An 18,542-nucleotide genomic window follows, 5' to 3' on the forward strand; every position below is an offset into this window, starting at 1 on the left:
TGAAACTTTGCTTTTCCTCTTGAGTCATCATCAAGAGTACGCAACCTCACTTTTACATTTCATACATATTTAATTTTTGTTATTTGTTTTTATTAATTTACTTTCTTTAACTATTAAATTTTATACTCAGTCTTCATGAAGCAAATGTGACATATATTTTCTTAAAATTACAATTTTATTACTGTCTTTTTGCTTTTTAGTTAATTTTTTTTCTTAATTACTTCACATAATTTTCTTCATGATTTTTTTTGTGTTTGTTTGTAGTTCCTCTTCATTTAATTTTTTCCTGTTTTCTTTCTTAATTTTTGACTCTTACCAAAGCTACGTTTAGGTGACAAACTAAAGCTAAGTCTAATGTAATTTAGTGTCTTAATTCAGTTGATTAAGTGTTTAGTGCTTTAACGTAAATTTCCCAATTTTAATTTGTTTATATGTAAATTTAATTTAAAATTAATAAACGTAAATGGTCTTCAACTGTGGCTTCAGCTCAGGTGGTATGACGGTGACTGGTTCCGGTTTTTTCGCAACCAAGCGCTTGAAGCGCCCACTGAATTGTTTGCGGAATCCCTTAAAGCCGTTCTTATCGTTAGTGGCTAACAACGCTTCCTGCAAATAGAAAAAGAAAACACTTCATTAATATACATATTTATATTCTCAATAGTTATATAAACTGATAAAATAAACTATACTACAACAGAACTAACAATAATAAATAACAAATAATAAAAATAAAGCAAAGAAACCTAGTGTATTTGCATAAAGTACAGTGTTCTCGTACTCGTAAGTGTTTACTTTAAAACTCGTAGTAGCTAAATTTGAAACAAAGCAGCACTGAATGCGATTAAAATAGTGCACATGTGTACGGCTCGACACGTTAATTAATGTTCGCACTCGCAATGGGTGTTTTGCTTTGGTTTATTTTTAGTTATATATACATTATATGAATATGTATATTTATTTATATTCATATATTGTATATAAATATAACAAAGTGAAGCGTAATTTGCCCATTGCAACTCAGCAATTGCCAATAAACAAAGACTTCTGAAACTCTTAGTGTGAACAGCTAAGTATACTTGTAATCATAAGTTAGAACAGTAACCGGTTATTCGTTGCGTATTCATCGAACACTAAAATATTGTACAAAAACAAAGCCTGCCAAATGCATGATTAAGCAACGGGCTTTGATAAGTGTACTTGGACTATATATGTATAATTGGACTACAGTGAGAATCGTTAGCTACTGTCGCCAGAGACTGTTGTCAGTGACTGTCGCTAGTGACTGTTGTCAGCGACTGTTGCTTAAAGCTTCACACAAAGTGTAAACGCAATAATATCCTAATCATCATTAAGTTTCATCAGCTTAAGTTTTGCGGATATCTTAAAATTTTTGTATATTTTTGTACGAGTATGTAGGCTAAATTTAGTAACTGGATGTGGTTACGGAACATGATAAGTGTTGAACATAAGAGTGTTACGACAAGTGTTCACACTTGTAAAGAAAACTTTGTGCTTATCACAATTTATATCGAAACGTATAATCCATGGTATAACAGAAATGAAGATATACACAAAGACTTGAGATTTGACAGTATGCAAAATTACATACAAAACAAAGCACTAAAATTGTTGGAATCTGTGGATGCTCACATTAATTCAGAATTGTACTCTCTTAAATTAAATAAACTAACTATATAGTCCAGGAAGATATGTTGAGCTTAGATTATACTTCTAAAAAATAACGTGATAATAATAAAGTGATTTCTAAGATGAAATAAATAATGAGTTATATATAACTTTTTATTATAATTCTATGGAACACTTGTTACAGTGAATCACCCAAGTTATCACAGAGACTATTGAGTAAAAATACTTTAGTTACTAACTCGCGTTTCAACAAACAAGGAAAAGGACTTGTAGGGAGTAATTTGATAAAGAAACTACATGGTTGTCATGTATTAATAGTTGTCATATATAAACTTATCTACTTCTTCTTTATTTGTCAATTCGTTTCGAATATTGGTGATCATATAACATAATATTATTTTGTTTAATTAGTTTTTTTTATTTAATATTATTTATTATTGATTCAAGAAAATTCGTACAGTTTTTACAAAAATTTTACATATATAAGTTAGACAAAATACATAATACTCGCATAGCTTTAAGGGTTATAGAAATATTTCAAGCAATTTTATAGATTTTTATTTTTATAAAAATAGATTGTGTTTATAAAATTTTAATGATTAAATTTAAAAAAAAATATACTAATCATTAAATACGACCTATGAATTAATATTAATTTTGGTTATTCAAAAGTGAAAAAAAAAGTACTCGATTTATCGCATCAAATCCATTTTCTATGTAATTAGTGATGTAACTAATGAAGTTGAGCTTGGGTGTAATCAATTACAATGAAACTAATTACATAAAGATTATCATGTTTTGTTTACATTATAACTAAATTCAATGAATAATTATTCTATAAATATCAAACTACCACCTTGAATAATATATTTTTTTTTGTCACTGTGTTCGCTGGTAATCATCATAACTATATATTAAGTACTTACATACGTACATATATACATGTGTATAACTTGTGTTCGTAATTTTAAGACTCATATGTCGAATTAATCGATTTAACTTACTCATTTCCATTAACTGGAAAACGTAAATTATAATTGAGTTGAAAATTAAATTGCATCGCACACAAGTACGTAACTCGTAACTCGTAATTCGTAACGTATACTTAATAAATTAACAACACAAGCGTCTGTCTATAAGTTTATTTATTTAATTGTCGACACATTAAATTAATACCCAACAAAAATTCTCAATGAAATTCCCCCAACGCTCTACCCATAGAACCCACCTCAGATCCCTCTTCCAGTACCATAAGTGGCGGCATATGCTTATCAGTCACTTTGGCCTATTGGTCACTCTGGCAAAGCAATGTGTCGGTTTACATCTCACACCACCCCACCCCACCCAACTGTGTGCTTAATTTCTATGGTATCAATATGATATGATACATACATACATACATATGTATGATGAGTTTTGAGTCAGTATCTTTTAATTGTTGTTGTTTTTGTTTTTGGTAGACCCGCTATAGTAAAGTTGAACACAGTCAGAATTTCCATAAACGAAAAATCAAACAATCTTAAATGATTTCCGCTGTGTTTCAGTTTTTTAAACTGGATTTTAGTTTAGGTTTTTTTTTTATTTTTTTGTTTTTGGTTTTTATGGGTAATTTTTTCAGTTACAAGTAAAGAGTGACTAACGCTGTCACTGTGACTGAGAAGTAGCAATTGGATTTTTACGTTTATGCAAATTTTTTTTTATTTTTTTTTCACCGCAGACTGAAATCTCGTTTCATAAATTTTGGCGTTAACGGCTTTTGTGTGAATTCCTCGTATTGAGGTTGACTGATTAACTTGAAAATCAATGGATTTAGCAAGAACCACTGTGTGGTGGTATGTTCAGTGCGCGTCGCCTTCGCTTATTAACTTGCTAATTGTGATTTTTCCCCCATTGCCCCGGCTGAACAACTGCTATCATGTGTGGAGTCTTGCCTTATAAGTGATTTCATGCGAATTTTGGTTGATAACTAAAATTTTGTTCAACATTTCAAGAGATATTAAAATGATTTTGTTTAAATTAAAATTTAAGTTCAATTGTATGTGTTTTGTGTTTGCTTAATTTTTGATATGTTTGTTTGTTCATTTATTTATTTTGTTTGTTTTTATTGTTAATGTTTTTTATTTTTGTTATTTTTTTATTTTTTTTTTGTTTTGTTTTTTTTTTGTTGCTTTTCATTGGCGTCAAACAGCACAAACTGCTGTTTTGTGGTGCTTTGTTAATAAAATAAATTAATAACAAAATAAAATATTTTGAAAAATATATGATCGACAACAACAGCAAAAACAACAAAAACGTGCACAACAACAAGACAACGTGCTAATTTAAAAAATGTTGACGTTTTCTTTGAAGTATTAGGTTTCTACTACGTTTTTATTATGAGAAAAAATTACTTGTAGCCATCATCATCATCATCATCATTATTATTATTATTATTTAAGTTTTCAGTTTTCCGTCTGATATTAAATTTTTTCATATATTCACATTTTTTATATTCATATATTTTTTTTTATTCATATTTTTTTTAATATTCACATATTATATTTTATTTCTATGTATGTATGTATATGTATGTTTATTTCTATGTTTCTACACTTCAGAGTTTGATAATATGTTAGCAGCTATAGAAATTGAAATTTCATTAACGTCATGACAGCGACTACAATCAACTTTACAGTATCAAAATATTAAAAATTAATTAAAATTATTTATTGACGTACCCTTCAAAGTGTTTTCAGCACATTTCAATTGAGGTTTATTATTTTTAGATATTTCTTAGTTAGTAAAATACCACATTTTATCGGTTATTACTAATGTACGTACGATCTCAAAAATACACAGAGAAAAATGTAATATAAGTAGTTCTTTCGTATTTAAAAATACACAGAAAAAAAAAGTGATATAAACAGGAAGCAACTAGTTCCTTATGAATGTACTTTCTAGTTCGAAAATATATAAAAATAAATAATTAAGTGTCTTTAAACTATTATTAATAGAATTAAAAAACTCACTAATATACAAAACAAAAACATTAAAATTACAATTTTTAATCATTTTTTCACGAAATTTTTTTTAAATAATTTTTACTGTTAGAATGTAACAAAAATTGACTAAATAAAAATTTTTTGTTAACATATACAAATAGATAATAAACCTATGTATGAAGTCTAGATTGAAATGTGCTCAAGTAATATCTATTAGTATTACGAAAAAGCTATTAAGCGAATATATAATAAATAGAAAAATTATTACTGTATCCAGTAAGTGATGTTTCTTCAGTCATTATTTTATTAAAGTACAAAAAAAATATTTATTTTTTAATTACCTTTATAATGATAAATAGCCTATAATTACAATAACAAAAAAGTACTTATAATATGCTAATAAAAATAAATATCGGTTACTATGACATTTTTATATATTATGACAAAAATTAATTTAATGGTCTTTTTTAATAATAGTATTACTAATTGATATGTTATACCTATTTAACACATTATTTAATAATAACTAACAGAGAGTACGCTATCGAACGGCTAAGGTAGTTATATAATAAAAAAAATAGTACATGAATTACTTTGAAACAAGATTGTAGCAAAGAACAGGAGGTCCTGATATATCCTGAGGAGGTCCAAATTTATATAATAAGTATTCGTATTGACCCAAGCCACACTTTCAGAGTTATTCAGTTTATTAACTGACAATTAAGTGAATTGAATAAACTGTGAAAAACTGTTATAAAAACTAATTTTAATCCTTAATTTTAGTCAAGTGTACGCCATTAAGTTATTTATACAGATACATACATATTTATAGATAATTCTAAAATTTTTACTGGGTATTCGTTGCTTGTGCAATATGATATCTACACGCAATCTGCTTACTACACACGCAAACGCAAGCATTGCTACAAGCAACACTGTTGTCGCTTCAGTTAATGACTTTTTTACTACTGGGCAATGCATTTTGCAGTGGAAGCTGAACTTGAAAGCAGTTGCCAATTTTCACTACATACACAAACATACAAATTTACATCTTGTAATATTGCAGCATAGTTCAATACAATATTGCTGGGTGTATGCTTATGTGCAAATTAAATTTTTTTTTATGCGCCAACACATTTAACATAAACATATATAAACATATTATGTATATAACAATTCGTTTATGTAACAATTGGCAATTTAAATGTCATACATGTAGTTATATGTAGGCAGTATATACCTATATATGTGTAGTTACGTTTTTTTTTCATTTTCTGAAGTGAAATACAAATAAACACACACAGATACATACTCAATAGATTAACAAAAAGTCAAGTCACAAGTACAAGAGTACAATTATCTGAACGATTGTGGCTCGACGAATCGAGCCACATCATATGTTCGCTACCAGTTTTGCTGGCGAGGTGACAACTGCAATTTGTTTTATAATAAATAATAATTAAAATTTCAAATTTAAAAATATCTAAACTTTGTATTTTATTAAACAAACGTTGCTTATTTGCAATATTTATTTGAAAAAAAAAAAAAAAAAACATTTTATGCTATATGCTTTGTTATTGTTTTTTTTTCTTCTGTTTTGACTCTATCTCTTTTCCTCTCTCTGTCGCTCTAGCTCTCTGCAAAGCTCTCACTCTCTCTTTTTTGGGGGACCGCTTAAAACTCATACTCTCTAGATTTAACTGCATCAAACTGGATCTTAGTGAATTTGTATCTTATAAACAAAGACATATTTGTATCTTTAACTTTTATTACACCACGGAAAAGGAAAACAAAACAATTTGCTAACATTCAAAGAGAGAAATCGCAGTACAAGTCGCAATAAATTGTTATGACCCCGATTATTTTTTTTTTTTATTTTTTTCCTTAATTTTTTTTTTTACTCATATTACATGTAATATGACTGCGAAATTGCAATTTATGGAGGACTTCAAGTTACCAGCGCATGTGTCTGGCAGTCAATCTCATAGTCTGTCTGTGTCTTGCCAAGATCGCCCTGCTTTTGCTCATATAATAACAACAAAGGAAGACAGAAATATAAAAAAAAGGGAACAAAAAATCTAAGAGAGTTCTTTGACTTTGCCCGTCTGCTGTCAAGTATTACCTGCTGATACTTTTTTCCCACTGTATTCCATTTGGGTTCAAAGAAACCTTTTATTATTTTCTTATTGTTGTTGTTGTTGTTGTTAATAAAAAATATTGCCTATCATTTAATACATATATATACATATGTATTTAGCACATAGTTATATATATTATATACAACATTGGTGCGCATACCTATTCCTTTTCCAGACAACCTATTAATCTTATAACATATGTACGTACATATATAATTCGCATACATATACACAGTCGCATATATACATACATACATGCAGCTGAGTTTATGTGCTTAGTGTGGCATGAATATAAATAAACTTGTTCTTAGCAACTGCTGTTTGGGATTTGTATTCATATTCTATAGATAGAGGTTTTTGTTTTTTTTTTATATTTTTGGTTTTTAGACAAAAATGATCTCTATACTCTATCTGACTTGGCATATTTTTCATTAGATCTTTTGCAATTATACATAGACATTTTATTACATACAAACACTTATACAGCCACTTAGTAACCAGGAATTAAAGCAGCTTTGCTAAGATAATGAGACTGCAATATGAATTCACTGCCTCTACATCTGACTATGTATGTTGGTTCTTGTATATAACAGGTAATGAATGTCATTTTATTATGATTTTTCAAGTATTTTTATCTATAAATGTATTGAGCTGTACAGCCATGGCATGCTTTGTGAACTTAGAATGCACAAAACTTGTCTATATTGATCTATTTTTGTACTAACAGTGGGCAGCATCAGGAAATATGATTGCAAAATATACCAAGACTATATATATAAGTATAAGATCTACAAAAATGGTTACTGAAGTATTTTACACACATTTTTTTATTGTTATTATTATGGTTTAAAGATATGATTCAGCACTAAAGTGTAAGAATATTCTCTTACACACAATTTTAGAAGACTTCAATAATCTACGAAGTGAAGTGAGTCTTATTTCGCAGCAAATTTATCGTTTTCACACTAGATGGAAAGCATCAACAGCTACAATGATTAATGTTATATGCGCTTAAACTATAATAACAAAGTAATATATATACGTAACAAAAGTTAACAAAGAACTATATTTAATTAACTTTATGGAAAAAATCAAGATTATTAATACGTAACAAAATTTTGCGTTGACAATATGAAATTGTTTTAATCTGAAACCTATTGTTTTCCAACAATACATTAGTTTTAGTACCTTCAACACCTCAGTCATTCATCAGTATTTTTTTTAAACAAATTAATTAAAATTACTGGTGCTAAATTATATTAATAAATCAATTAAAAACTACAACTAATAAAATTATTATTCTAAATCGCAATATACTGTTGGTATAGAATTTTCTAAATACACTAAAAATGTTCTCTTTTGGCTGATTTCTTGTGGGTTAGAGTAGCTAAAATAATTCTAAATTATACTAAATACTTGACACTCTTGCATTTTTATTAATAAAACAGAGATGACACTTTGTTTAAAATTAAATCTATATTTGTGTCTGTGAAATACCCAAGTATTGTCACATCTCAACTCTGTTCTTGATTTTGCCATAGAGCACACAACTGTACTTGGCCGCATTTCAAGCAACTTAATTTGTTGTCGTTTTTGTTAAATTATTTTGCTTTTAATTAATATTAATTTTTATAATTTATTTACTACTTAAGCAGAAATGTACGTGTGTTTCCAAAACTAAACGTTAATGATTTACGTAACTGAAACTAATAACTAATGAAAATTTTACAACATTTTAATATTATTAATTTATTTTTCAGTTTTTGAAATAAAATTTCAATTAGTAATTGAATTTTACGATAATATTTTTTTCTAGTATTCTAATCTTTATTTCTTGGACTTTATGCTTATGACTTGGTATGTCAATTTATATAATATAACACAATAAATTATGCTAATAAAATTTATAACAAAGTATATCTATTAATTGTCATGGCACTAATCTATATTTCATTTATTAAATATTTATGGAAGTGATTCTATAATGGTATAAGTAAATAAACAAAATATAATAAAAGTTAGTGCTTTCTAACCTAAAAAGAACTTTATATCTCCGATAAGGATAAAACTCATTCTAACATAATTAATATTCAAACATAAAATAAACTGTAAATCATTTTTTTAAGTACAAATATATTATCCGTCTAACTTCTATATTAGAAACTTAAATTAAAATATTAAACTATATATTCTAATTCCTTAACCTCATTCAAATGTAATTAATATTAGAGAATAAATAAGAGTATGTCATTTTCTAAGCAAACATATATATATATTTTGTCTAACTTCTTCAAACTATTTTCTTATTTTAATATGGCTTTAAGTTTTATCCAAAAATTTTTCTAGCTCGCTCCACTGTAAATTTATGTAATGTGCTTTAACGACTAGCGTAATTTATTAAGCAGAATATAACATAGTACATAAATATATTCACTATACTTATTGTTTTACACACATATTATATATAGTGTATATATAGTATATGTATATAAAGTATATAAAACTACTACTAGTTATATATGTTATTATTATTTATATAAAAATAAAAATTATATATTTAGTTTAGATAGAATAGACTTTATTTACTTACATTATTGCTGCAGTTGTAGATGTTTGGCGTTGGTGCTTTTGGTGGGAATACCCAACTGTTATTAGTGGGTCCGACTCCATTGGTGCGGATGAATGTTATTTGGTCTTGTTGTTCTAGGTTGGTGTTGTGGTTGCAATTGTTGTTGTGTAAGTTATTGCAATTATTATTGTTAAAATGATTATTCACATTGTTGGCATTATTGCATTGCACCAATGATGCAGTGGTGAATATGGTTTGCTGTTGCTGATGATCCTGATGCCGATCACAGTTTGTATTTGTGGCACTGTTGGAGCGATTCTGTAGGCCAAAGTTTGGTTGTTGAGCTTCGATCGTAGCCGGTGTAGCGGCTGAGGATTCTTCACGTTTACGTAATTTGCTACGAACAAGACGAATTGTCATTATTGTGCCAGTACTTCCAACCATTTTGTTTGTATGTATATGTGTATGTAGTTTTTTTAATTGATAATTAAATGTTGTAAAATTTAAATGAATTTTAATGAAAAAGTACTGAAATCTCAAACAAATTGCAAATTGCAAAAGCAATGATATTTCTTATCACAGTTCAATTAACTTTATTAATATCTTTCTTTTTTATGTTTCCTCAAATGATATTTGTGTTATATTACGAGGAGTATTGCGTTGTTATTGTTTTTGTTGTTGTTTTTAAATTAAACTTTTATTTGCATAAACTTCCGAAGGTTGGTTGGTTGGTAACATAAAACGTTTCCTAATTGAAGTGGAATTTAGCTGGGCACAGTCGAGAGTCGAACTGAGGTGTGTGTGACAACGACGATGACGATGACGACGACGACGACGTTAAATTCACTTCAGTTCAATTGATTTTGTTATAATTTAACTTGTGCTGAGCTGAAGTGAGTTGAGTTGAGTTGAACGTACAGAAGGTCGCTAACAGACTGACAATAGTTTTTTTACTGGACAACGAACGAATGAACATTCAACATTCAACAATTTGACTAGAATTTTTATCGATTTTCTAGATGTGGCTAGGTTGCGTGTTTGCTCTGGAAGGTAGATACCACGTGTCACTCTTAGGAGGGGTTCGTGTTAGTTTAAGTGGTGGCAACTATTGCTGCTGCTTTATAATGACGAACTTGGTTGGTGGTGTAGTTTTTGTTATAAATATTATTTATAACTTGCTTTTGTTGGTTTTGGTGGGTGTACTGTTAGTTTTAAGAGTTTTTCTTTATTTGCAAAGCTAAAAATTTAGCTTTTTTAATGCAGTAATTGTTAACTGTAGGCCACTAAGTAGTACATCTGATTGAGTAGTTTTATTCGCCCTATTTTGAAACGCCTTACACGCGAAACAATACAAGCGAAATCACACTGCGGAGCTTGAAAGTTCAGTAAAATAAAGAAACAAAACCACTTTTCTTATTTTATTCAAATTCTAACACAAAAAACGTTTGTAGTTTATTGCACTTTTGATTTTCGAAATCAACTGAAAATATTGCAATGTCTTGACAAAAAAAAAAAAATCACGTTAAAAAGTTCTGCTTTTATTATGTCAAAAATTAAGTACAAAATTGAGTACGAATCACGTTAAGTTTTTAGAAAATTGTCTTCACTTTTTAATTTTAATTGAAATTTAAAAATTTGAAGCGCACTGTTCGCTTTTGCTTGAAAATCTAAGAGTTCGTCGCAGATACTGTGGCCTTTATATACGGCGGTCGTCATGATCGACCAAGCGCAGAGCAAACGAAACAACTGTTCACACACACGCACACCAACGTGACTTGCGATATGCATACAGAATTCAAATCTTGACTATACAATCTATACACACATGCAGCTACATACCGAACAAAACAAAACAAAACAGAGAGAAACCTACAGGGAGAGAGAGAGAGAGAGAGAGAGGAAAAAAAGAGTGTCGAAGTCACACAACGAAGAAGGTAAGTGAAACGCTGTGACGTCACTAGCAAGTAACCCACAGTGTGAAAGAAATCAGCTGCCTAGCAACTAACAGCAACAGTGACAACAAGCAACGAAGTTGAAGGAAATGAAAAGCATATATTACGACTTACTAAACAATGAAAACTGTTGATTGTTGATAAAAAAGGAACTTATGGGAAAATTAGTGTAAAAGCAACTGTTAAATGTCTGGGATTTGTATATTATATAGAAAATTAAAGAAATTAGAACTTAAATAGACAACAATTAAAATGCAAACGATATAAATCTTAGTTGTGTTAGTGTCATTTGTGTAAATGTTGAGTAAATTATATTTTATTTCTTTATTTTGTTTATTAATATTTTTGTTTTAATTGCATATTTACAGCAAATGTATATGTTGTTCTTTAATAAACTGTTGGTTGCCGCTCTCAGCGACTCTCGTTCTCAAACAAATAACGGCCTCTGTTATTTAGTCATATAATTGTCATTGCCATATACTATATGTTAGATCACAAACTCTGAGAGAGTTTACACATACAAATTTAGAGATAAATTTTATTACTATTTTGTTTTTATTTTGTATTCATTTGACGACCCAAATTTCATATCATTTCAGTTAAATTTTTGCTGAGTAAATGCAAACAATATGAGAAACTGAGTGTAGAGTGAGAGTGAGAGTGGCGCAAGATCATGCTGTCGCATACATCTGTGTAAAGTATTAAGCGTGAGATTAAATTGAACACCTCAGCAAAAATGTTAGAAAAATTATTTAATATACATTTTGATTGTATGGCTATCGTTCAGATCATCGCTCCATTCAAATTTAAAATAATATAAAATAATATAATTAAAAAGATAATTATATCAATGTATTTATTTGAAATTAGTATAGACTATATGTAAATGAAATCCAATTAATTAAAAAAAACATTAAAAATAATTTATACCATAATTATAATAATAAATTTATTTGAAAGTAACAAACGCATAATTTGTTTGAATTAATGTATTTATTATAAATAATTAAAATAAAATTGAGTTAAATAATTAAAATTAAGTTAAAATAATCAAATCAATAAGTAGTTCAATTATTACAGTGCTTAATTCGACTTCACAAAATAGGATTTTTTTATTATTTTTATTAGAATATTTTTTTTTATACTTATATTTCAAAAAAATTATTAGTATAAAGAAATTCTTATATCATTTACATTTTCAAAATCAAATATCATATGACGAAAATATTTGTGAAATTTCCTGTTTCGCAATGCCAACTCCCTCTTTTATGATTTAATTAATTAATTAATTTAAAATAAAAATCCTCAATATCTTTTGCCAAAGTTATGCAGTCTAACATTAATATTACCCTTATAATGAGTTGAACTGAACTACATATAGTAGTAGTTCAGTTCATCAGATTTAATTATATATTTTTGAACGGTTTGATTAATCAATAATTTGAATACGACACATCTTCAGGAAAAATGACTATAGATTATAGTTGAAATATTAGTGCCAATAAAATATTTTTTTTTTTAAATAATTAAACAAATTGTTTATTATTTACACAATGGTCCAACAAGCCTCTTCAAAAATATATAACAGGTTTAATTAAATACAGCTTTTTGAAAAAATCAAATAATATACTTAGTAGTATAGTAAAAGAAGAAGTGAATAGAAGTAGTAAAAGTAATATGCTTTTACTGATACAGAGTGTCGGTACTCTCAAATGCACCTATTAAAGTAATCAAAATCCAAATTGCAGGTAATAAAATAAATTAAAATGTATACAACAGCCAGTATACCAGCTAACAGCATTAAACGGAATTATATCAAACAAAAAAGTATCTGCTTAGAAACTTAATTTTTTTAAGTAAAACTAAAAATAGAATAAAATCGAAAAATTTTAAATTTTTAAACAAAAATAAAAATAGAATAATAATTTCCACAAAAAAATTCTATAGAAAAAGTACAAATATTTTCAATATTACAAACTAATGTTATCAGTTCATCAACGATGGCTTAATGAACTATTGAATATCAACGTTTTTGATTCTATTATAGAAATATGAACACAATAAATACTTTATAAGGAAGGTAGCTAGAGCTTTATTTATAAATTTATTATGAGTATAGACTTACATATAAGACCAGTCTCATTTAATGGATATTTTTGAATTCTAATTTAAGGTTTATTTGAAAAAAATTTGATTGAAAAATATTAATCATATCTAGTTTATATTGATTAAAAATGTTTTAAATAGGTTTGAACACATAAGCCTCCACGTGTATACTCCAGTTGATATGACTTATTAAAATGAGTATTAAAATCTTATGTTATAACTATGAAATTAGTGATATGAGAACGAAAATATATAGTATCTTACTATAATGAGTTACTATAATAAGAAATATATCGTAAAAAGAAATAGTTTGATATAGCAAATAGGACGAAGCTTTCATTAAATAGCAATTGGATTCTGACAATGGTAGTCTGATTTATAATTGTATTTACTGATAATTAAACCTGTATCCAACCCTACCATAGAGTTTCCTAATACTAATTAAATATACATTATAGTTTTTTAACAAGAAGAATCACAAATAACATATTACGTATGTATATATATTCATATTGCATATATACATATATAGACATATCGTATATATATTATATATATATATACATTATAATTACATATAGGTACAATATATAATATTACAACAGGAAATGTTGAAATTCATTAGATAAGAGACGTGTGCAACTCTAAGTATATACTGCACATGTAGTTAATAGATATCTATATCTGTCATGATTTTACGGAATAACAATATTTGTTAACATTAAGTAAAAACTATATAATATAAACAATTAATATATAATTTAAAATAAATTATGTGACAATATATCGCCACTTCGAAATAAAATGCATTTTTAATTGCCTTAATAATTTTAATTTTTTATAATTCATAGATAAATTCAAATAAATTATGTGAACATTTTATTTGCTACTTTCAAATAAATGTATTATTTTAATTATAGTATAAATTATTTATATTTTTTTTATTGTTGTGATTGAATTTATATGTTTATAGTTTACATTAATTTCAAATAAATGCATTAATATAATTATCTTCTTAATGATTTTAATTTATTTTTATTTTGATAGAATATATATAATGTGTTTATTAAAAGTCAATTTATTGTGAAAAAGCAGTCATAACTAATGACTGTCAATAAATTACTAAAGTCTTTATATTCTGTAAATATTAAGAAATTATATAAAAAGATATTATAAAAAAATTTTTTTTTGTGACTACAGTAGAATAGTTCCATGATAAATTGCCTTAACTTGACATTTTAATATCCTTTTGGAAAGTGATAAGTGTGTTGACTTAAGAATCACAATGGCGATATGACATTTATAAGAGAGTTTTTAAATTTACTGGAACACGAAAGTTTTCTAATTAATTAATAAAGATTACTAAAGTATTTAGTAAATATATTTCATAAATAAACATGATTACGAGATATATATTTCTTTTTGGAAGCGCTAAGATACACCATTTAGAAAATTAATGATTAATAAATTAGAAATAATCCTAAACAATTTTAGCCTAATAAAATTTTGATTAAATTAGCTGAAATGATTAAAAATCTTATTGATATAACAAATAATAAATGAAATAAATATAATGATATTACTATTTCGAAATATATATTCGTTTCTAGATGAAGCATACTCACTAATCCTAAACTAATCCTCAGTCTATTAAAATTCTAATGAAATTAGGCGAAATAATTAAAAGTATTGTCGATTTAACAAATAATAAAATTAATAAAATAAATCTATTCATATTGATATTTCAAAATATAAATTCTTTTCTAGATGGAGCACACTAACTAAAATCCTGATTAAAAAGAATTCTTGTTGTTGTAATTCACTACTTTTCGAAACCTTTCTATTAAATACCAATGTCTCTATTAAAGTAAAAATACTCATTACAGTCACATTCACGTTAAAGTCAAATTTAATATAGAATTACAATGAAACTAATATGAATATTAAAAAAATAATTAACAAAATATATATTGAACAAGTAAAAGAATTAAAAAAATAAATCGTTTAATATTGATATTCCCTAATATATATTCCTATCGAGATGAAACATAACTAAGCCAACTACAACACCTACAACCCATATCTCACTTATATATATTTTTTGATTTTTTAATAAATTTGTTATATCTAAATAGAGTTAATATTTTTAAACTCATCAATAAAGTAAAGTCAATAACTTTTTTTATAAAACTGAACAGATGCTAATCATTAGTTTAAGAAGTGATTTCTTCTACAGTCCATTGTGAACCTTGGCCTCCCTGAGGGTTATGTAGCGGTAAAATTTTTCCGATACAAAGTTGTTGGCCTTGCTATCAACTCCCAACATGGAGGGCTAGATATCCTTATTTGCTAACTTGGAAACAGGATTGATGTTAAGTAGTGAGAGAATTTCCGTTCAACTATATTTTTTCAGGTTATACAGCAGTGATTTACAAACACTTAATTAAAATCCCAGTATATATATATTTATTTTGCATTTAACTCTGTTATCAATTTCACAGTTGTGAATAAATACAAAGATACATTTCGCCCATTGTGAAATACCTAAATATAAAAGTACCCATAAAATGTTGCCAAATCTCATCAAAGTTTATAATATTTTCTTTTTTGTTGAAATTTGTTTATAAAAATATTGATAACTTTTATTTCTTTGAATGTTTCTGTTTCGATCACAGATCAAATGAGTTTCCCCTTTCTTTTCTGTCCTGCCAATAGCCATAAATTTCGTCGAACGTGTGAATTTGAATTTACGATCGCAAACCGGGTTTTTCATGTGATTAAAAGTCAAGTGTTTAACACACTAACGACCCACTAACAAAAAATAGAGCACTCGTATTAACTTGATAAGATGATAAGACCTTTTTCAATTGGAAATTTTAATCTTGAAATAATAATTTATTTACAGAAAAAAACAAAACGATTTCATTCAATTACTGCGTGGATTTGCAAAATTCTTTGAATGAAAATTTTCAAAATATTAGAGTAAAATTTCCCGTTGTAATTCAAATTTTTTTTTTTTTTTGTAATATTTTAAAAAATTTTGTACTGTGAAGTGAGCACAAAGTCATTGAAATACAGATAGTCAGTCAACGAACCTTAAATTCTAATTAATCCGAATTGTTAAAATTGTTAAAATTGTTAAAATTGCATTGATGAAATTATATTGACTTATTTCCAATGACTTCCCAATCTTTATGATCAAAAACAAAAAAAAAGTAATTAATTAGGTTTTCAGCACGATTTTATGACTTGATATGAAGTACAATTCTTGACATATGAGCTCATTTGTTTACTTTATAAAGGTAGAACCTATAAAATAGCACAAAGAGTTTATCTTGAGTGCAGGTGTTTTTTTTATTACTGGCTTTTAAATGCTGCCAAGCACTTTAAATCTCATTAGGTTAACAAAGTACATCATAGATAATTGACTTTCTTAATTGTTTGGTTCTTTTACAGCCCCCGAAACACTTCAAATATTTATAGTAACTATTTTCTGTGAATTATTTTTAGCAATGATTCTATATAAAAACAATGCTATTTTTATTATAATTACCGTTTTTCGATTAGTAAATATATTAATATTTCCTCCATTGCAGATAAAGTTGAACAATTTATCGTTCACAGCAGCGCGCACCAATTCAATTAATTATCAAACTTCAATCACACCGAATCTAGATACAATTTCCACTGAAATGAAATTTTCACCGAATCGTATGGCACAGAAGTACTAAAATTAACTACAACACAGTTTCATTTCCTTTGCACCTTCTCGGTTCGATTAATATGAAGAAATAAGCCAAATTTGCGAATGCGGCGTTAGTTATTGAGGAGGGCCAACCGACATTTTGACGCGTGCGGTTTAAGTTACTTTTACGCTATAATCGGGTTGTTCTGATGAGACGTCATAGAGCTCGAAACTGACTACACAAAGGCGTCAAAAGAACCAAGCTTATTCAGCACTAACGGGTATTTACAATTGTGCTTTGAAACTTTTCTACAATTGTAATTTCCCGCTAATATTTGAATCTTTGTAGAAAATCGTCGATAAACGCTCTCGCTCACCTTGAAGACCAACGTCAGATATTTGCATATTTGCATGAGCAATCGAGCTCAGATAAAAAAAATGCATCTGAGAGATGATGCATATAAGCTTCATTGTTTTCCAATTTTATAATTTTTTTATTATTCTGTTGAATTCAGGTTTTTTGTTTTATTTTAATATAAGCTTTCATGGGTTCAGCTTGGTCTAAAAAATTTTATCGCATAAAGTTGGGATTTGGGGAAAATGTAAATAAATCGGTGCATTGAAATTAAAAAAAAAATAAATGAAATCTTCGAAATGTATCTGAATGCTGTACCACATAAAAAGTATGAGTTGAGCACGTAACTGAGTCATGTCATCTTGTAGGGGGATTTTTAAGCAACCCAGTTGAAGAGACTCAGCGAAGTGTTAAGTAAACTTATTATATTATAAATGCTAATGAACAGTTTTTGAAAACAATATTGTGTATGTGTATCTTTTACAATAGCAAAATTTTAGTGGCTTAATACATTTTAAAACGTGCCAACATTTAACATAAGCAGCATAAAAATCTTATATAAAATTAATTTAATTAACTAATTATCTATAGTCTCTGACGTATTTTGCTTTTAACATAATTTTAGTAAGAAGATTGCAACGTTATTTGATGATTCAATCTTATATATTCATTTTATAAAGTAACGAATTTAATTAAGTTATTGATATATAGTGATAGAGGGCTCAGGGAAAATTTTAATTTAAAGTAATTTCTTGCTTATAATTATATATTATTTAATTTCACACGATTTAAATAAAATTGTGTGAAGTGAAACTTGTTAAATGTTAATTTTCAACTTTTAAACTGACTCTGTAATTTACTACTTTGTAATTCCTACAATATACGGTGAATGACCACGAGATTTAAGTGGATCACTATAATTATTATAATGACCAATGGTTTACAAGAGTAAAAGCGACGAGGACTAGTTGTGGATCTTTATAATTATTATAATGACTTTCATATATAGTAATCTCCATTCCTTTCATATAAAGCTTTCACTCTAATACAAATTGCATATAAAAAGAAAAACTGAACATAATCCGAATTTAGTTGTATATTTAAGTAGA

At 27.2% G+C, this 18,542-nt stretch overlaps 1 protein-coding gene across 3 annotated transcripts in view; it reads right to left on the reverse strand.

Annotated features, from left to right (window-relative positions):
• Positions 1–239: 239 nt before the first annotated feature.
• LOC119685563 (probable serine/threonine-protein kinase DDB_G0282963) overlaps positions 240–18,542 on the reverse strand; it is a 116,860-nt gene continuing 98,557 nt past the window's right edge. For 2 of the 3 annotated variants that reach the window (XM_038099881.1, XM_038099882.1), the window contains 2 exons: positions 9,357–9,732; positions 451–606 (listed from right to left, as the gene is read on the reverse strand). In XM_038099881.1, coding sequence (XP_037955809.1) covers positions 451–606; positions 9,357–9,732 — 532 coding nt within the window. Of the gene's footprint in view, positions 607–9,356; positions 9,733–18,542 lie in introns of all 3 variants that reach the window. The other variant, XM_038099880.1, reaches the window with a different exon arrangement.

This window comes from Teleopsis dalmanni, chromosome 2 (genome assembly GCF_002237135.1).
Source record: "Teleopsis dalmanni isolate 2A chromosome 2, ASM223713v2, whole genome shotgun sequence".
Classification (NCBI taxonomy): domain Eukaryota; kingdom Metazoa; phylum Arthropoda; class Insecta; order Diptera; family Diopsidae; genus Teleopsis; species Teleopsis dalmanni.